This window comes from Papilio polytes, unplaced genomic scaffold, assembly GCF_000836215.1.
Source record: "Papilio polytes unplaced genomic scaffold, Ppol_1.0 DF824382.1, whole genome shotgun sequence".
Taxonomy (NCBI): domain Eukaryota; kingdom Metazoa; phylum Arthropoda; class Insecta; order Lepidoptera; family Papilionidae; genus Papilio; species Papilio polytes.
In genome coordinates, this window is record NW_013524822.1 from 449,848 (window position 1) to 471,834 (window position 21,987).

Consider the following 21,987-nt stretch of genomic DNA (forward strand, 5'->3'; position numbering starts at 1 on the left):
CAATGAAGGGTAGGCAACGCATCTGCATTTGCGGATGTCTGGGCAGCGGTCGCTTTCCATTTCAATGGATTCGGGTGGCCGCTTGCTCTTTTGTTACAAGATTCAAGTTTCTATATGGAACAGAGTCTGTCTGTAACACTAATGACAATAAAGTATAAATAAATTGTAACCTAAAAAGTAGAGAGAACAGATTTTTTAAACAGATTTCATAAAAGATTCTTCTTAAGATGATGGACAATCACATAAACATGAAAAAAAATCCTACCAAAAAAGTAACCAAAAAAGGTAGGCAGAGATAAAGGACTTCCATTAAGCGCGGTCAGCTAGAAATGTATGGAAATTGCAATAATATTTCATAAATTATTTGTCATGTTTATTATTATTTGTAATAATATCGCTAATCGAAATTCACTGTGTACAAGGGACAGATATTATGCCATTGGAAATTACAAAAATGATTTTACAATACAAATTAAAGATTTTAAATCATAAGGAATATGTCTATTAAAAAAAGATTGTTATTTACGCAACTAACAATATCGGCGGGAATGCAAAATAGTTTTAATACTTTAATTAAATGAATTGTGATCGTCCATCTCTTAATAATAATGTAAAATTCCGATTTTTTTTTAATATTTAACAGATAATTTACATTGTAAATATTAAAATTCATATAATAGACTCGTGCATATAGATTTATAATTCAACATCTAATTGCAATTTTAATTTTACATTTTCATCCAGAGATCACTAAAATACTTTTATTTCAGTTAATAAAAACATTCACGTAAAAAGGTTCGAAAATCTATTAACATATTTTATTATTTACAATGTAAACGTTAATAAAGATGGACATATTATTGGATTGTACTTGTAAATCTTGACGATTTTGACTCAAAGTATTACGCGTGTCCGCTAGAGGGCGTTATTTCTTAGTCAGTCTAAAGATGTCGTTGAGCGGCGAGTACGTCGTCCGCGAGGGGATGGCGTTGTACCCGAACGACGGCTGCGCGTCCGCGCGGAGTATCACAACGCCTGCGGAAATATTATAGTTAATATACAATCAAACTTGTAGCTATTAAAAATAATCAGGCGCCTTAGCAAAAAAACGGCAATGAAAAAAAATGCCGTTGTAACAGATCTAGAATGAATCGGTAATTACCTGAAGGGTTCACCTTCACCTTGATCTTGGTCTGCGGGGACAGCACGCCGTAGTCCACATCCTCGTACAAGTCCTAGTTACAACATTATATTAAAAATCAATTATTATTAATTGTTCATTAAATATATTTACTATTAGCCCTTCTATGTATCAAATAGCAAACCTTTCTCATGAAGTTATTGTGGGTCAAATTCTTTTTTCATTAGTTTTCCAGTCCCAAATTGAGTTCTAGTTCCAAGAGAGATGGATGGATTGCGTGAAAGGTGACATGATCAAGAAGGGAGTGATGACTGATGACTGATAGAGTTATTCGGAGGAGTTGAATTGAGTTCTTATTCTAGACCTAGGGCATGAAATGCAAGCTTCATCTATATTAATATTATAAAGAGGAAAGATTTTTATTTTTTTAAGTACCGAAATAACTAAAAAACTACCGGATCGATTTCAAAAATTCTTTCATCAATAAAAAGCTACATTATCAGTGAGTAACATAGGCTATATTTTTTTTAACAAAGATGCAAGCAGCTAGTGTTATGTGTTACCTCAAGCCTGTACCCCGCGGGGTTGTTGAGGCCGAGCTCGCGCAGAGTGACGGCGACGTCCGAGGGCGTGCCGTCCGTGCGCCGGTTGAGGAACGCCACCGCGTACGAGTAGTGCTGGCCCTGGATAGGCACTATCGGACGAGACCAGATCTCGATACCGCGGTGCTGCGGAAGTATTACAGAAATAGATATTAATACAATAAACCCATAATACTTCGGCGATTGCGATCTGAATGACATTCTTGAACACTTGTCTAATAGTCACAATAAAGTAATCAAGAATATAGAAGTCATTAGTACACATAACAGAACCAAACTTTTACATCTAGGCAACTGAGCGTTTTTGGCTCAGGGGTTAAGCTGGTTGACTTTAAACGCAAAAGGTCCAGGGATCGAATCTCACCATCTACTAATGTGTTTTTCTAATTTCATATTTTTTATACATATCTACACGACATTCTTACGGAAGGAAGAACATCACTTCGTTGTGGGCACAGTCACTGCTAACTTAAGGTAGCAAGCCCCCTCAGGAGGCGTATCAGCTGATGAATCAAGCAACTATTAGAATATTACCTTGTATATCCTCCTGCCCTGTATCCCGAGAGGATCCTGGTCTACATCTATGATCTTCCTATTCTGTAAGATGGCTTTGTACTCAGGCCTGATTGTGCGCAAGTCCACGCTCATGAGCAGCGGCGCGGCGAGGATCGCCCAGATCGCGAACTGAGTTTTACTCTGCTCGTACGATAGACCGAAGTTTCCTATGATCAGCTGCGAAATAAAAAGGACATTTAATGGTCATTTAAGTTAATGTTTATTGGTGTAAATTTTTAAGTTACACTGCCGTTTAGGAAGAAATCGGATCATTTTCAACCGTCACCCTGCAATGCCCCCACGTGAAGACAAATGACAATGAAGTTTCATCCGTCCCACCTTTTGCGACGAGAGGACGGTTGGGACTTATTTTATTTCATACGGGTTCCATCTGTCATCTTATTGGTGATAATGGGACTAAAAGGTGGGTAAGATGAAACCTTTTATTTTCACATGGGGACAGAGCGGGGTGACGGTTGGGAATAATCCAAGAAATCAAGGTTATGTAAGTAAGACTTAACTCTCTTGAGTGTGACTAGAGAGTCTCTAGAGGTGCAAAGGTCATTTTTGATTATCGTATGTCGTACATTTTAATGGTAATTAAATCATTACAACGTGTTACGTTTCACTTATTCGTTTTTATATAGATATAAGAGTAAATTTACCATGTCAGGGTCGTTCCAGTGTCCAGGCCCGGCGTTAGGTACGATCACATCCTGGTGGTTTCCGTAGTAGTCTATGATAGACTCGACGGACGCCCACGAGTCTTGAATGTCGTCAAAATTACGCCACAAGTTGCAGTGCTCGATTATTGACGTGAAGTTGGGCTGAGAATTAAAAATCACATTTTATTACTAGAGAATTAATATGTACTAAAAGTACTAGATGGCGCTGTTATTTAGAAAGTACTGCTAGATGGTGTTAAAGATAACCACTAGATGGCATTATTATTAGTTTTTTCCGTTTACTTTTAAAAGCGTCTAAAAGACGGATTACGACCTGACCTGTATCCCGGCGTATATCTGGTAGACAGGCCAGCTGCAGGAGTAGACCATCTGTCTGCCGGTGAGGTTTAGTTCGCGGCCGAACGCGGGATAGCCGTGGTCCATGTCCGCGGGCAGCGCGTAACATCCATCTAACTTTACGTAGTCTACATCCCACGCCGCGAACGTTGCCGCATCTGAAAATATATACAGATTATAAACGATTTCTTAACATCTGTAATACCATCAGATTTCTGACAGTTAACCTTTTGTTAGATATAATTTGGGTTGCTAAAATATCTGTAATTTATTTGAGAAGTAGAGACCTCAATTTAAAGGGCTTATGTTACAAATGAATGTTTTAACATCTGAAACTGGAAAAAAGACTAAATAGTAACATAAATTGTTCCATCTAAAACTTATTTACATGTTTAATAACTCAAATGTTTGTTACATTGTACAAAACACGTCACACAAAACACTTTAAGAACACAAAATGTCGTTTTAGCGGAGTCATCTATAATACTAACATAATCTTTTTTATTAATGAGTAAAAAAACATAGCAATATGTGGTCTACATTTTACGCAAACCTCATTGAATAACGTAATGTTGAAATTCGTAAATTGAAGCTGTCCATTACATATTCGTGCAGCATAAAAACCAATTACAGTCCATTATTGACATTCATCGTACGGCCGTCACGGAAAGTGGATCAATTGCTACCCATCATACTAGTTACGTAACCCTCACGTGTCTAGAAAACGCGGGCGATTTGACTAAACTATCGCACAATTGTGTGATTGTCTTTTGTTTTGCAGCCAATTCAAATGTTTAGTTGCAACTAAAAATCTAGTAGACAAATCAAAGCATTGAAAAGTTGGCTCCAACGTTTGTGCAAACATATTGGTCTTACTGTCACATTTTAAGCGGTGTCAATTTACAACCATACTTTATATAGATTTAAACTAAGCCTTTTAGTTTCTTAGTTATTTCTTTACACTTAATCTTAGGTCTTATTACGATATATAATGCGTAGACATGGATTCGACCACTACTTCGAGTAACATATGTTTTCTTCTAGAACCTAGTCTACGTATTTGCGAAAACAATTAGATTCGTCAAACCGTTTCGGAGAAACGTAGTAAAAATCTATCAATTCAACAAGAAAATCCATCTAAACAATAATTAACGTATGAATTTGTAAATAATGACAGAAATTTTATTAACAGACATAAGTTCTCCACTAAAGAAGTCTCTTAGTGGCCAATATCACTGAGTGTAGCAGTTAACATTTAAAAAAAACATATCGTGCTAAACGAAAACTTTATTGGTCATAATTATAGTAAACAATTCGACTACGAAATTAACCGATGAGCTATCGTGTTAACGATACTTCCTCATATCTATTTGTTATTCTAATCCGTTATATTCACGCTATTTCCGTTTTTAGGTTAACTGCGCCACGGAAAAGATATATAAATGTATCGTAATATATTACGCTGATATTTTATATGTTCAATAAGTTTTAATTGATATTATGCAAACTAGAATACATTTTATATAATTCTAGCTTTCGCCTGCAACTCCGTTCGCGTGGAATTAAAAAAACAAAGGTAAGTAACCTATGTTTTCATCCAGACTATCCTCTATATCCATACCAAATTTTATAGAATACCGTTTAGCCGTTTAGGCTACAAATTCTAACAAACATCCTTTCATCCATCCATCTATCTAAACTTTCGCATTTATAATATTAGTAGGAAGTAGGATTTAATTTTACAATGTCATTAAATTTTATGAAATCGCTTTGCATTACAATTTGGGGTCGTGGTTTAATTATTTATTACTAACGACCCGCTTCGGCTTCGTCCGGATGGCATAGGATATCCAAACTTTAAGGAAATTCTAGTACAGAAGCTCAGTAACACAAAAAGAAAATTGAAAATCATATTGATATAAATGCCAAACTTCGGATGGATGGATGAATGTTTATTACTACGCATCTCCAGAACTAACAGATCTCACTAAACTTTGTCATTGATGGCAAAGAACACATCATAGAACAGTATTTTTTAATCACATATCAGCTAGTAACAAAAATTTACCTCCGGCAAGATGGCCGACAACGCCCGGATATCCGGCGCACGTGAAGTTGCCGTAGTCTTCGTATATCCCGAACTTCAGACCTTTGCTGTGGACCTGAAACAATTTAACAACCCTAAGTAAATGTTTATATATAAAAGTTTGTTAGGATCGAGGTAGAAGGAAAGTTTGTAATCTCTGTTTACCCACTGGATTGCGGCCTTTTGTTACTTATTAAAAACATAAGAATTGTGTAGTCGACCTTATATGAGACCCATCATACTAATTGTACTAATATTATAAATGCAAAAGTTTAGATGGATGGATGTTTGTTAGAGTTTGTAGCCTAAACTGCCAAAGGGATTTCGATGAAATTTGGTAAGAATGTAGAGTATAGTCTGGAAGAAGACATTATCTACTTACTTTTTTTTTTAAATTCTACGGGAACGGAGTCGCGAGCAAAAGCTAGTAAACTATAATACTCAAATTGAAATAAATACATCCTGTTATCGTATTTATACCATATCTATATCACCTTGTTACTCTTATTACCTTGTTGTACGGTTGTCCAATTTTTGCAGGTAATTGCAAAAAAATTGTACGATTCTTTTGTCAGTTCGTAAAATTATAACACCTAAAATTATGATTACTAGTTATTACATGCTAAAAACGTCTCCGGTTGCCGAGGGCAAATAGTTTACGTTAATTGTAAATTGGAGTACCCGAATTAAAAAAAAACGATACAAAAACCGGTAATTGTCCGGGGCAAGCCCGAAATCATAGATTAAGTAACGTCACACGAATTTGATCTATGAGAACAAAGAGTATGCGATTGTCTATTGTTTGATAACCGGTTTTTGCAAAGCGTAATAGATTAAAAATCTGATTGTTATCTGTGATTACAGTAATGTTATAAACTAGGGCTGCTAAGTTACGTGTGAAGACGTAAGGTGACATAATTCAAAGGTATTGCACAAAACCGTGTTACCCTAACATAGTAGTTAAAGAAAGAGAGTTAGTTTTCTTCGATTCAATAGACAAGAAACTTTAAAGAAATCTATCACCTATATGCAATTATGTTTGAATAACGCTATAAATATTTTTAATAACCTTGGTAAGTGTTAGTTAATTTTCATAGTTTTGTAGTAACAAATATTTTGTGGCAGCCCTAAATACGGCACGAGTCGCTCCCATTTCTTGGTCCAAGGTTATGAATTTCGTAAGCCAGTGAACAAAATAAACTCATGTATATTTTTAATACTCATTCAGCAATACGATTATCTCAGTTTTATATCAAAGTAAATAGTCAAGCATACTAATATTATAAATGCGAAAGTTTAGATGGATGAATGATTGTTAGAGTTTGTAGCCTAAACGGCTGAACGGATTTCATTGAAATTTGGTAAAGATGTAAAGTCTGGAAGAACATATAGGCTACTCACTTTTGTTTTGTAATTTCACACAAAGCTGCAGGCGAAAGCTAGTTTCATACAATCGACAACGTTGTTAATTTACAACACATCGATATTCATCATTAAAACTTCCTTCCTTACTTTCTTTGAGGAAATTTTACGTCCACTCTCAAGACTGGTTGGTCGCATCACTATCAACATAAGGTTACACAATCATTCGATCTTAATTTAAGGGTCTATACACGCTAGCGAAATTAATAACGTAAAAAAAACGTTTGCGTCTTCTATAAAAAATCAACTTTTTACCATATAATTTTATCGAAACAAAAGAATTTTTCCACTGAATCTAAACTAAATGTGCAAAAGTTTTGCAATTCAACGTTACTATTCGCTCGTCGACGATATATTTACGTAACACTATAATTGCTTACTTATTACAAGCAAGTGGGACATTGAAAAACGCCTGACGTATTCCTTCATTATTGATGAACATTAATAGCGCTAGTTTCGCGCGGCGACGTGGGAAAACTAGTTATTGCAGCGCCATTTTGAAATCAAAATGCATTTGACATTAAAACCATGTTAATGGCTTCCTTGCTTTTCTCTATAAACATAGCTTATAATATAAGGATAGGCCACAAATCGTTTGTAAATTCTTATTTGCAAACGTGCAAAGATGTTTAATTAAGCGAGTTAGTTTCTTTTATCGCGGTCAGATAATTTGTAAAAACTACAAACGTAGTAAACTACAGAAAAAATAAGAAATTGTCTTATTTCTCTTAAATTCAACGGACTAGATAAATTAGTCGGTCTATAGTCATTCAGTAATTGCCTTTACATCTATTTAGTACTAGCTGTTGCCCTCGACTTCTTCCACGCAATATTGAGATAAAAAAGTAGCTTATATGCCCGTCTCTGTCAGATACCCTTCAGTGAAAGTCCGGTCAAAATCCGGGGACAGACAAACAGACCAAAAAAAAATTATACGCGACTTTCGTTCTTAGAAACGCATATACATCATTTTCCCGAAATCTGGAATTTTTCTTATGATATTACCAACAGACAGTATAGTTATTATATATACAGATTTTTGGAATGTTTTGTACAACCCTATTGCAAATAAAACCGAATGCGAGTCCTTCGTAATCCTTGCCGTATTGACGACTTCCGGCGAACGCAACTTGTTGCAACAACCGAAACATTCCCAGACCGTAAAGCGAATTAATGTTATTTGCACATGAATATTTACGTTCAATATTTATGTTTTAACATCCGTCGATAAACCTAATCACATTTAAGTTCTTAAACTAACATTTACGCGTTAAACTTTATGTTAATTTAGCTTTTACCCGCGACTTCATTCGCGCGGAATTTTCTTTTCGCAGTAATTTTATTTGAGTAATAAATATAACTTATGTTACACGTAATAATATAGCTTTTTAATAGCAAAAGCATTTTTGAAATCGGTCCATTAAGCTACATACACAATTACAAATTTTTACTCTTTAAAATATTAGTAAGAGACCTGGAAAATTAGCCTTGACATTTCTCTCGTAAAAAATTTAATTCTCGCTCCTTTTATAAAATAATAGCAAACTTTCTTTAGCATATCAATTACACATGAGAAACATAAAGCTGCCACCACAATAGGGCGTTTCGCGATCTGTCGCAAACAGCAAGGCGAACGCGTGGGAACCGCACCCGACACCGCCCGCGAAGGTCGACCGAGATATATAGATACCGACTGTCAGTCCGTATTGTTGTTTGTTTATTGTTGAATAGTTCACATGAAGGGCCCTAGTGTGTCGACACCGTTATAAACGAGATCGCAATTCTTTTATACGAGGATTGCTTGAAAATGTAATTACAGCAGTTTATTAAAAACAAGTCTGAGGTGTCTGCGTGTGCACATCTTTGACTAAACTAACGCACAACTGTTTAGTCTCGCTTTGATTTCTATGAGCTTATATGGAGGTTAGACTACTCGATTTTCAACTGTGCAACTAAACAGTTGACGGCCACAAAACAGTCGACAATCGCACAACAGTTGTGCGGTAGTTTAGTCATAGGTGAGCGCCTCTAAACGTTTATTAGTACAGAATTAATTGTACACAATCACAGGCAGTGGTAGAGCCGGTGTAATACCACGACCACACAGAAAACAGGCGTGATGTGGAAACAATTCCGCGTTTCGTCTTCGAGTGTGGTGCCGTAGGCTTAATTTTAGTACCTTTCCCTTTCCACCCTTTTCTTAGAGGAAAGGATGGGAAGGAAAAGTAGATTTGACGGTGGAGGAGACGCATAGGAAGGGGGAATTTCCTCTTTATGTGCGTCTTCTCTTCCGTCAATTAAGGGTAGGCAACGCATCTGCAATTGTGGATGTTTATAGGCAGCGGTCGCTTTCGATTTCGGTGGATTCAGGTGGCCGTTTGCCATTTATAAAAAAAACAGGACAATAAGTATGGAATAGTTTGGATGTAGTATAGTCTGAGCTAGATATAGCTTAGAGCTGTATTAAATAGCTCGCTGCAATACACTTGGTTTTCTATTGGTTTCGTTACGGTTGTGTCTCGCTTTCACAGCAGTGCTAGGGTCCATAAGGTATACTTGCAGTAGGTAGTGTTAAGGAACAGAGTGCAATGAGCCGCTTGATGCAACATTTTATTTATCAATCCCACGTAGGCTTCGAATCGAATATATTACTAAACTGACCTCAATATAAGACGTATGTCTGTAACAAATTATATTAAAATGTTTAGTTACTAAGGTCATATGTGTATATAATTTGCAACGGCATTAATTCGTGCAGGATATTGTTTGAGAGCTAGAGGAAGTTGTTTTGTAATGATAGATTACGTATCCGGTATATTTCTCAATCGATTAGTCGTGGAAGCTACTCAAAGCTCAATGAACAGTTTCCTGTGACTAAAGCTTCTTATATTTAATTTATTAGAGCTTTCGCACGTGACACCGTGCGAGTGGAATAAAAAAAACAAAAGTAAGAAGCCTATGTGTTCTTCCAGACTATCCTCTACATCCATATTAAGTTTCATCGAAATCCGTTTTTTCCTTTAGGTTACAAACTCTAACAAACATCAATCAAAATTTTCACATTTATAATACTAGTAAGATATATTGATATAATAAATTAAGTTACATTTTAAAAAATGAACCATTCAAGGCTTAGAAAGGACGGAAATGATTCAACCTATTTGACGTGTCTAGGTCAAAAACATATCCCAATGTACAATGTATTACGTAATCGAAATTTAGTACTAGTAGGTCAAGTACAAGACAAGTACAAATTAATGCAAATGAGTAACCAATATCAAGCTGAGAGGAAAGTTGTGAAAACTCGAGCGATCTAAATTCAATTTCATAGTTCGAAATTGAAATAGTTTCGACATAACTTTCGAAATGGGTAAAGAGCCAAATAATACTACGTACTTCGTACTATGGTACATCGTACTTTGTACTTCGTACTAATTGTTAATATAAACGCGATTGTTTGGATTTTAGAAGTTATCTATAGAACAGCTTAGTTCTGGTTCCAATTAAGTCTAGATGTAGTAAACTGCTACACTTACGTCACGCTTTACATATTTTCACGCTATTACATTAAAGGGGTGAATAAATTGGAAAACATTGCTCTACTATACAATACGCACGGGACCAGCTAGTATGTTCTAATTTGATTTCTCATCTCTCTTACTTCTGGAAATTTAAACAAAATTACAATGTGTAATTACAATTACATGAACCAATGATATCACAACACTAGTTGTATTTTTATATTAAGGCCATGTCAACTAGTAATACCGGTCCGTGTAAATATTGACTTACATTATGCACCACGTGTTATTGAGAGTACCGTATTTTCATGCATTGAGGTTAAAATATAGGATTAGTTTTCATTCGATTGACAGTTGTGCAAACATAAAAAACTTCGTACAACTGATATGTTATTGCCAGATATTTTACGTGAAATTCACTGATGAACTCCTATACGATCAAATAAACAATAATTAATTAGGTTGGGAGTGACTATAACGGTAAAAGACTGAAATGTATTGATATGGTATGAAAGAGGATATGCTTAAGAAGGGAATTAATTTTGATTAACGGCTGGAAATGTATGGCGTCACTAACCGATGATTTAGGCTTCACCTAGAGGAAGGTGGAATGAGCAATTTTTACATTTATTTTACACTAGCTTTAGCCCGTGACTTCGTCAGCACGAAACTAAAAAAATGCAAGCAGCCTACGTGTTCTTCCAGACTATACATTACATCTATGTCAAATTTTATCGAAATCCGTTCAGCCATTTAGGCTACAAACTCTAACATCCATCCATCTATATAAACTTTCACATTTATAATATTAGTATGATTATAGTACGATTTTTCTTTTCTTTAGAGGACAGGGGAGAAGTAAAATTTAAACACGATAAACCTCAGTGAGGTGAGCAAAGTTCGTCAACCTAGAATTCCGAACCCAAACACCGTTTTATTCAAATTAAGTGGCTTAGGAATTTTAACGGTTTAGAAGTCTAGTTTTACAGCTTGCAAATGACATAAATAAATCCACTTTATTTAAGAAAATTGTCCTTAGAATATAAAGCAAAATTAGATAAACAATCTAAATTCGTATAGTGTATTACAGTTACGAATTCACAATATATAGGACAAGATGAAGAAACTTATTTTAGCGAGTATAGCATTATTTTACAAATTCTTACAGCATTAGAAGAACATAAAAAAAAAACAAGAAGTAACTAGATCTCTCCATCGATACTAATATTATAAAAGGGAAAGATTTGTATTTTTTTATGTATTGGAATAATTCAAAAACGAATAAGCCGATTTCAAAAATTCTTTCACCGTTAAAAAGCTACGTTATCACAGTAACATAGAGTATATATTTTTTTCAATTTTTAATTTCACTTGGACAAAATCGCAAGCAACAGCCAGTATTAATATTAACAAATCTACAATTTAAGTGCCTACTTAATTCCTTGCAATTGTAGATTAACGGTTTAAAAGTACAGTTTGCTTGATCACAATAAAAAGGTTTTATAAGTTGCAGCCAACCCTAAACTGTGATGACAACCCTATTGTCTATGATCAGATTTAGATGGTTCTTAGCGCGCTTTCACGTGCCAAGTTGCAACGCGGTTGAAATCCGGTTTTACTATTGGAATGTCACCTTTTTATTGAATTTACGGTTTGATTATTAACTATATCCTCATCTATAACGTAATGATTTATTCAACGTTCATTTGTTTATATTTAACTCGTGACCTTGTCCGTGCGGAATTAAAAAGTAGCGTAGCGCGAGATCTGTTCAGCCGTTTAGGAAACATCCATATAAATTTTCACATTTACAATATAATTAAGAAGTAATATCTGATGTGTTAAGCAGTGATAATGTTTAGTCAAGTGTACACTTTGAAATAAATTTAGTTATAACAGAATTTTTAATTGAAAACTAAGTAAAGGTTTTGAAAGTTAGAGCGCACGCACAGTTTAACAGTGGTTGTGCCCGCTTTAACATCTTAGCACGAATGGGCCGGCACGCCCGGTGTAATACCACGACCACACAGAAGACAGGCGTGAAATGGAACCAATGCCGTGTTTCGTCTGAAGAGTGTGGTGCCGAAGGCCTAATTTAAGTCCCTTTCTCTTTACAAACCTTTTCTTATGAGACGATGGGAAGGGGAAGTGGATTTGACGATGGAGGAGATGCATAGGAAGAGGAAATATCCTCTTTATGTGCGTCTCCTCCTCCGTCGGATAAGGGTAGGCGACGCATCTGCAATTGCAGATGTCTATGGGCAGCGGTTGCTTCGCCATTTTGGCGGATTCAGGTGGCCGCTTGCTCGTTTGACATCTTATGTTGTGTAAAAAACGCACACCTTTGACTAAACTTTCGCACAACTGTTTAGTCGCGCTTTGATTCCTATGACATCAGTAATTTTTAGTTGTGCAATTAAACAGTTGAATGGACTATGAAACAATCGTCGATCGCATAACAGTTATGCGTTAGTTTAGTCAATGTTGTGCGCCCGGTCTAAGTTTAAAGTTTGATAAACTTTTTATGAAGCAGAGCCAAAAAAACTTAAATTTTTATTAAAAACGAGCTGTTGCACGTTTCGACTTCGTCCGCGTGGCATTAGAAAACATACAAACTATATATATTACAAAAAGTTACGTATCCCTCGGGAACTGAACATTTCTCGGGGATGAAGCTTATCCCATGTGTACTCCAGACTTTGTTTTATATCTGTGCCAAATTTCAATGAGATATGTTGAACCGTTGCAGAATGATCGAGTAAACATTAAAAAACTAAATTAATGAATTCCACGGGAACCATAACTATTCCCGGAATAAAAAGTAGCCTATGTGTTCTTCCAGACTATGCTCTAAACCTGTGTCAAATTTCATGGAGATCCGTTCAGCTGTTTAGGCTACAAACGCTAACAAACATCCATCCATCTATCCATCCATCCATCCATCCATCTAAACTTTCGCATTTATAATATAAGATAGAAACCCCACTTAAAAATTATGATCGAATTATGAACATTAAAAACAAAAGAGTTTGCAGTTAAAATTGTAATGGTGATTGTCAAATTGGCTCAATAATGTTGCACTTTCACTCAATTCGATAAACCAGCTAAAGTGATCTGGTAAACGATTTCGAATATTACTGAACCAACGGAGAGTAAAAGTACTAACAGAAGCGGAACAAAAGCCTTATAAAATACATTTTGCGAACGGAAGAAAATAGTCAATTTTGAAATAGAATAATGTTTATTTAATACAAAATTAATCATTCTATTGGTCGTTGTTAACCTCAAAAAGTACGGAACCGAATTAAATTTAAATAATCGTATAATAATAATAATATCGACTCCGTTTGCGTGAAATTAAAAAAAAAACAAAAGACTAGCCTATGTGTTCTTCCAGACTCTCCTCTACATCCATACCAAATTTCATTGATATCCGTTTAACCGTTTAGGCAACAAACTCTAACAAACATCCATCTAAACTTTCGCATTTATAATATTAGTAAGAAGTATGATAATTACGTGAAAAACGATTCATGTGTTAACTATACCTACTCTATATATTTGAGATTCAAATTGCTTTTAATGTAACTTTGAACTGTAAGTTATACAGCATGTTGCATACCAAAGCATTACATGTCATTTTTATTTAAGAGTCGTTCAATTCATTCATTCAGTTCATTCCCTTGTTCTATACGAGTTTAAATCTATATTTTTTTTCACGATTACTCGACTTTTTTATATTGTAATTGTAACGAGAAGCATATTCTAGAAAACTTTTACATAATCTAAACGTTTTTCATGTAATTATCCGCACGATTGATAATATCTTGTCAATATTGTAAGATCGTAATAAAAACTATCATATGTGATTAACATAATAAAAACAAATATTTTAATTATCGAGATAGTTAAACGGTCAGCGCTTCGATCATTTACTCCTTAATTTCTCAACCACTGAAGCTACTGTCAAACTTCCTCTTCTTCTTCTTAAAGTGCCATCTTCTTCCGAAGTTCGGCGATCATTAGGGCGACTTTCCTCTTTCCATACCACTGGCGTAGGTTTAAACTTCCTCTAATATTGAGTATCTTATCGATTCGCGTTACCCCAAATATAGTACCTTAGTATAGATATATACTATAGATAGATGAATTATAGAAATTAGAATTTATTAGATCACTTATCTAAAACTGTATTTATATCAAACATTTAAAAGTTTATTCAAATTGCGATAATTTATCTCCATTTTAAATTAGTCCAAACGAAATATCCGACCAGGATATATATTTTAAATATGCGCATAAAATAAATACAAATGGAATCAGTCACGTGTATGTTTCAAGTGAATATACTTAACAAAGTATAAGTTCTTTTGTTTTTGTTGTTTTAAAATGCAGACATCGTATTGTCTTCTGAACTCGTACTTCATGGTTTATAGAATTAAAAATAAATCGTCTTTTTACTTTTAAAATACTGTTCAAGTAAATTATTTCCAGCCAGTATAAGTTTTTACATTCTTAAAAACACAAATATGTTATTTTTTATGTCAAAACTTTAATTACAATTAAGATTTTGTTCTATTGCTTTATTATCATGATTAGCTTTCGCTTGTGACTCCGTCCGCGTGGAATTAAAAAAACAAAAGTAAGTAGCCTATGTGTTCTTCCAGAATATCCTCTACATCCATATCAAGTTTCATCGAAATCCGTTCATCCGTTTAGGTTACAAACTCTAACAAACATCCATCCATCTAAACTTTCGCATTTATAATATTAGTATAGTATGATTACATTACGATAAAAGTTGTCTTAGACAAGAATGACGTCATCTTGTTACTCTTATGTTATAGCGCACGTATACCACGTTCCGTACATCAATTATTGAAGCATAAAGAAAATTGGTCCACTTTCATCTTAATGGTGAAAGTTAATCTTTAATCTTGGCATAAAAAAACGAAAACAACAGCTTTTTCTAATTTATAGTAATTCTTTGGGAATTCAGTCAATTACGAACTCTAAATAATCCCATCTCGTTTAAATCTAAAACACTAACGGCCGAATACTAAAACGAGCACTTGCAATCAACGAGGTTCGAAAACATCTGGAGGAGGCATAGTTAACACTTTACTTGAAACATTTTATATCATAGTTTATTTTATAACAAAAGATGGTGCTTATTATAATGTTTTCCATGTTAATACAAGGACACAAAGTGGTACTAAACTTGACAACTGTCAACTGATATAGTACCTGTCAGAGAAAGTACCGGTGAAAAAATAGTCATTATGCCTTGTCTATAAATTTTTAATGTCTTTGTTTACAATCTAAAAGACAACATTTATTTCAATTTTATGTTTAAACTTTGTCTATACTAATATTAAAAAGAGGAAAGATTTGTATTTTTGTATGTATTGAAATAACTCAAAAACTACTTTACCGATTTCTTTCACCATCAGAAAGCTACGTTATCATTGAGTAAGATAGACTATGTTTTATTATTTTTAATACGCGAGTGAAGTCACGAGTAACAGCTAGTATATAAAATGCTATTATAAAGTCATATGCCTTTATCTAAAAAGCATTATGATGTAAAAAGATAAAATGATTTTATTTATAAGAGGTTTACAAAATTGAAAGTAAGTATAATTAATTGGCGCTTAAAAACAGCTAGGGAAATGTTACGACTATCTTGTATGCAAGCAATAGCCTATTACGAAATCTATTAGTGAAACTTTTGCAACAAATCGCGTAGCTTATAGGAGTACTAGCTGTTCCCGTGCGACTTCATCCGCATAAAATTATGGAATTTTATTATTTACATGCGTCAAATTATCAATTGCTAATGTCAAAATGACATGACATTATGACAAACCATGGCAACCTTGCTTCGTTGATGTTGGCAGCAACTTATGGTCTCTTTCCCACATAAGGGTTTTTATCCAAGATATTTACCACCTAAATTTAATGGCGTGAAATAATATAACCTAAAGCGTGACGTAAGTGTAGGGCTTTTTATAAAAAAAAAATTATTCAAAATTATGCTGTAATTGCTGGCATCTTAGGCAACAAAGAAGCGTGTGTTTACGCTTTATTATAATAGTATAGGTTAGTAACATAATGTAATACGTTGCTTGCGACTTTGACCACGTGGAATTAAAAAAATATAGCCTATGTTATTCACTGATAACGTAGCCTTTAATGGTGAAAGAATTTTAGATAACGGTCCAGTAGTTTTTGAGTTTTTTCGATACATACAAAAATATAAATATTTCTCATTTAATATATTAACATAGATAAGTAAAGTTTTTTTTTAATTTATTTCGAGTTAATTTATATCGGAATAGTTCCTTGCTTACTATTTATTTCGTGTGGTTACAAAGAGTTTCAAATATAATAGAGTAGTTAGTTGACACTTCACTTGAAACATTTTTCAAATAGTTACTAACGCTATCTCTTAATAGATCCTCAAAACCACATATCAATAATTTTCATTATATTTAAATTACTAATGATATAGTACCATTCAAAAAAGTACCGGTGCAAAAAATGTGTTCACTATGCCTCGTCTATATGTTATTTAAATATCTTTGTATACCTTTCAAACTTTTGATAAAAACAAAAAAAATGCACTCATAAACAAAAAAGAAACAAGCATATAAATCCACCATTCACATGCTATTGCGTGTCCAAGTACAATACATTCACTATACGACATTGATATACTGATCGACCTAGATACGTTTGCTGTTAATTTAATCTGTATTTACTTATACTGTTTACATTTTATACTCTGTGCCGAATATAATCTTGAACTTTGTATACGTCACTATACTAGCTGTTGCTCGCGATTTCGCAAGCGTAAAATTATAAAAATACTAGCTGTTCCCATGCGACTTCATCCGCATTAAATTATAAAAATTTCATTTTATTGTTCACATTTATCAAATTGTCAAAATGACATGACATGATGTCAAACCATGGCAACGGCAACCTAGCTTTCTTGATGTTGGCAACAACTTATGGTCTCTTTCCCACGTTAGGGTTTTTATCCAAAATAATTACCCCTAAGTTTATTGTCGTGAAAATATATAGCCTAAAGCGTGACGTAAGTGTAGGGCTTTTAATTAATAAATGAGTTATTCAAAAACATGCTGTCATTGCTGACATCTTAGGCATCAAAGAAGTGTGTGTTTACGCTTTTTTATAATAGTATATTGGCAAAGTAGTTTTTGAGTTATTTCAATACATACAAAAATAGAAATCTTTCCTCTTTATTATATTGGTATAAATAAGTAAATTTTTTTTATTTATTTTTTAGCAACTATAGCGAATAGTTCATTACTTACTAATAATTTCGTGTGGTTACAAAGTGTTTCAAATACATAGAGTGGGCATAGTTGACATTTCACTTTGAAATCTACATATATAGGTTTCATTCCATATCAGAATTAAATTGACCAATCTAATAGTATTCAAGTTTTGTGTACATTACTTTTATAACCAACACTACGTTTTTAAAGTTACAAAACACAATACTTATTGTTACAAAGTAGTAGACAAAGGCAAACAAATGTACTCTATTATGTAGGAAGTTTTAATTTGTGTGATAGAAAGAGTTTACAATATACAAAACAAAATACTCGTTTGAATGAGAACGATTGTATTTTTAAGAGTATCATGTTACTAACTTTCGACCGCGTAAAATTAAAATAAAACAAAATGGAGTACCTATGTGTTCTTCTCTGGAAGATACTCTAGTATCCTTTACGTCTATGCCAAATTTCATCAAGATCCATTCAGCAGTTTAGGCTACAAACTCTAACAAACATCCATCTAAACTTTCGCATTTATAATTTTTTTTTATTATTGGGTGGCAATCGAGCAAGCGATCACCTGAATCCACCGAAATGGAAAGCGACCGCTACCCATAAACATCCGCAATTTCAGATGCGTTGCCCACCCTTAATTGACGGAGGAGGAGACACACATAAAGAGAACATTTCCCCTTCCTATGCGTCCCCTTCACCGTCAAATCCACTTTTCCTTCCCATCCTTTCCTCTTAAGAAATGGATGGAAAGAGAAAGCGACTAAAATAATATTTATAAGACGTACTTCATCAACTAAGCCAAAGTCAACCACTTCATTGATGGTATCATTAGACAAGTTCATTGTATACGTAATCGTTACTTCTACATGCGGCCTGCATTTCACATTAGTGATGTACCACGGAAGCGGTGCTACACTTCACGTAACAAACTCACGTGTTTGTCTGTCAAACGGTTCAATGATTATGTTCCTTTAAACTTGATTTTCTATTCCATTTACAGATAATTGACGTTTTAAAGAATATTTATTTAAGTTAAATTAGTTTAGTCAATATACTTTTTGTCGATAACTATTTTTAAAAAAACGCATAAATCAGCACGATTTATGTCGTGTTTAAATTAGTTTTAGACAATAACAATCTACATTTGTGATTAAAATGCGAGCTTAACTCAAAGCTTCTTTGTTGAGATTTTCTAAAAAAATATTAGATTTTTGTTAATTTACTAATATTTCCTTTAACCATTCCAACTAAGCTCTAATCTTGTGCTAGGATTCGGTTCACGACAATAGTCGAATGGCGGGATTCGAACCCTCGACCGCAAGATCGGTAGTCCATACCCCAAACCATTAGACTATTTTCGCTTAAGTTTTAAGAAAATTGACCGTAATTTTTATCTTTTGAAAACCTTGCTTAGATATGTTAAAAAATATTTAACTCATAAACACTATTATCTAACTGACGAGGATTTATTTGACGTTAATTTTGTATTTCATAAAATTTATAACACAACTTTGCATAATTTCAACGCTATTTCAAATGTACAAAACATTTACAGCGAATATACGAGGTATGTAATTAATGTAAATTTAAACTACTTAAGAGTAAATAGCATTAATTTTTTATTGAGAAATGTGTTAGTAAACTGTATTTTTTGCTCAATAGTCGCCATTACAAAGATTCAATTAGAAATCATCTACAACTAATCCATAATTACAGTTAAAGAGAATAGTAAATACAAAACACTAATCCTAGTTGGGTTTCAAGATCGTTCACATTAATGGGCGCCTGGATAAGAAAATTGTTTGTTGCTCCCTAGGGCTTGGCGCTTAGGCCTCGTAGCTCTTGCACACTCCGGTAAAAACTGCCCTGGTTTATGGTAAACCAGCTTTTGACCGCGATTTCTTCCGTACGGAATTAAAAACATGTAAAAAAACCCATGCGTTCTTGCAAACGACGTCCTTTTTTATAACAAATATATTCAGATTTTAGTTAATTTACTTTTATTTCCTTTACCCATTTCATAGCTCTAGGCTTGTGCTAGGACATGGTTCACGAGAATAACCTAATGGCGGAATTCGAACCCTCGACCGCGAGATCACTAGTAAACCATTAGGCTATTGGCGCTTAGTGGCAATTCTACTTCTGTGTCTAATTTCATCTAGATCCGTTAAGCCGTTTTAAAGAAACATAATACACATTCATCCAAACTTTCGTATTTATAATATAAGTGATTATGATAGTACGATTAGTATACGATTATGCTTTGTGATACCCTTACTAATAGTACATAAAATCTCCATTAATAATTGCAAAGCATATACTCACATAATCAGATAAACTCTTCATGCCGTACGGGAACCTTTCCCTGTCGGGTACCAATCTGCCGCGAGCGTCGCGTTCCCGTTCTGGCCAGCAATCGTCAACGTTCACATACTCGTAGCCGACAGCCGCGTACCCTTCGTTGACGAGGATGTCTGTCATCGTGCGGAATAAACGGTCGCTGGAAAAGAGGTTATTATATTAGCGGTTTGAATTAAACTTAACTTTACTATGTAATGGTTATATTGCTCTGTTTATATTGTTCCAGTCCAGCGCTGGATTAGATCGTTAGACGGATATTATTTAAACTAAGCAGAAAACAAATTTACTTTTAAAATTCCACAAAATTTAGGACACAATAACACTTCCATTATCGCTTTACAAAATAAAACACAGATTTTCTAAATAATAATGTAAATGTATCTATAATTCTTTCGTTACTTCAATTACCTGATCAAATTTAAAATCTCTAGTTTTGTGTTACATTACTTGCTACATAAAACATAAAATAATACAAACCTTATGCAGTTATCGGGATCATTTTTGCAATCAGTGTTACATCTAAACCTTTCCCATGCTAACCATCCCATCGGTGGGGTTAAAGCCAATCCATTATCCAATCCAGATATCTTCCCCAATAGGCACAGCACAAACACTGTCCAGAAACAAGACTTCCAAGACGCCATTATAAATAGATGTTGCAACGGTAATTTTCTAATGCTATCTCTCTAAAAATCCTATCCGCATAGTCCTTTAGTTTATTGTTTACTTCACGAATTTACCACCAAGTTGTAAACGTCAAAATGACAGCGTCACTTTTGAGGTTATGTTGACTAAAGAGTTTTGCGTAAGGAGTTCGTAGATGATTCAATCCAGATTATATCTGTAACAAACGGAAATGATATTGTTATTAATAATTGATAATGAACTATTAGATTGAAAGGTGCTTCCTGTTTGTTTTAATGCAATGTCGATTATATACAATAAACAATATAATTAGTGTGGTCGATATTCAAATGAAGATAGTTAATTGCTGCACAAATATTGACTAGCAGTTGCCCGCGACTCCTTCTGTGTGGAATAAAAACAGCTTAGTTAGTATAATTCTATACTATGTTCTTTATTTTTTCTAAACTTCAGCGATACCAACAGTATTGTACCTATTTAAACTTTTTTTATAACTGTGTTTACGCAGGAAATATCTACCTAAATTATTAATAATACACACTTATTTACGATAATAATTATTGTAGTCTATAATCACTTTTAGGTGGACTTCATTCATGTTTGAGAGATATCATAAATGCATAAACAGACGCATAATAATTCATTGTTTATATGACCCAGTAATTAAGTCATATCTGACGGGATCTAGGGGTCATATGCGTCAAACGTTATGACGCTTTATGCTTTATTATCGTTCATTACTGCAATTATTACATGTTAGAATTGTAATAATTTTGTCATGCCACGGGCAACACTTATTAATAACGAGATGTCGCCTGCAAACTTCGTTAGCGCAAATTTAGACTACCCATTACGCCATTTTGACCGAACGGAAGCATATAAAAGTAACCTATAATGTACCCGTCTATGTCAGCTACCCTCCAGTGAAAGTCCGGTCGAAATCTGCCCAGTCGTTTCGGAGATGACCCGGAATAAACGCGGTTCGCGGATAGACAGACAGACAATTTTTTTTTTTCGTTATCAGCAACGCAAATACGTCATCTTCCTGAAATCTGGAATTTTTCTTTTGATATTACCAACAAACACTCCAATTTCATTATGTATAGAAAAATATCTTGATGCATGTATACAAAGTCGTAGATTATTTCATGAATAAATCGATTTATCATTTTTATCTCGATTGATAAAAACAACACTACTTAAGTTTATGTTAAACAGATTGAAAGCTTTTAAATAGATTTAAAAGATCTTGATAACTAATACAATGAACATTAAAAATGATTTTAAATTGAATATTTACCTTGATT

General features: G+C 34.0%; 1 protein-coding gene across 1 annotated transcript in view; it reads right to left on the minus strand.

Annotated features, from left to right (window-relative positions):
• Window positions 1–12: 12 nt before the first annotated feature.
• LOC106111620 (alpha-N-acetylgalactosaminidase) overlaps window positions 13–21,987 on the minus strand; it is a 46,311-nt gene continuing 24,336 nt past the window's right edge. Inside the window, exons 2-10 of the mRNA XM_013293758.1 lie at window positions 20,513–20,876; window positions 20,000–20,174; window positions 5,389–5,482; window positions 3,303–3,478; window positions 2,964–3,125; window positions 2,278–2,475; window positions 1,705–1,869; window positions 1,163–1,235; window positions 13–1,035 (exon numbers count right to left, since the gene is read on the minus strand). Of these exons, the coding sequence (XP_013149212.1) occupies window positions 926–1,035; window positions 1,163–1,235; window positions 1,705–1,869; window positions 2,278–2,475; window positions 2,964–3,125; window positions 3,303–3,478; window positions 5,389–5,482; window positions 20,000–20,174; window positions 20,513–20,679 (1,320 nt within the window). The 5' untranslated portion in view covers window positions 20,680–20,876 and the 3' untranslated portion in view covers window positions 13–925. The remainder of the gene's footprint in view (window positions 1,036–1,162; window positions 1,236–1,704; window positions 1,870–2,277; window positions 2,476–2,963; window positions 3,126–3,302; window positions 3,479–5,388; window positions 5,483–19,999; window positions 20,175–20,512; window positions 20,877–21,987) is intronic.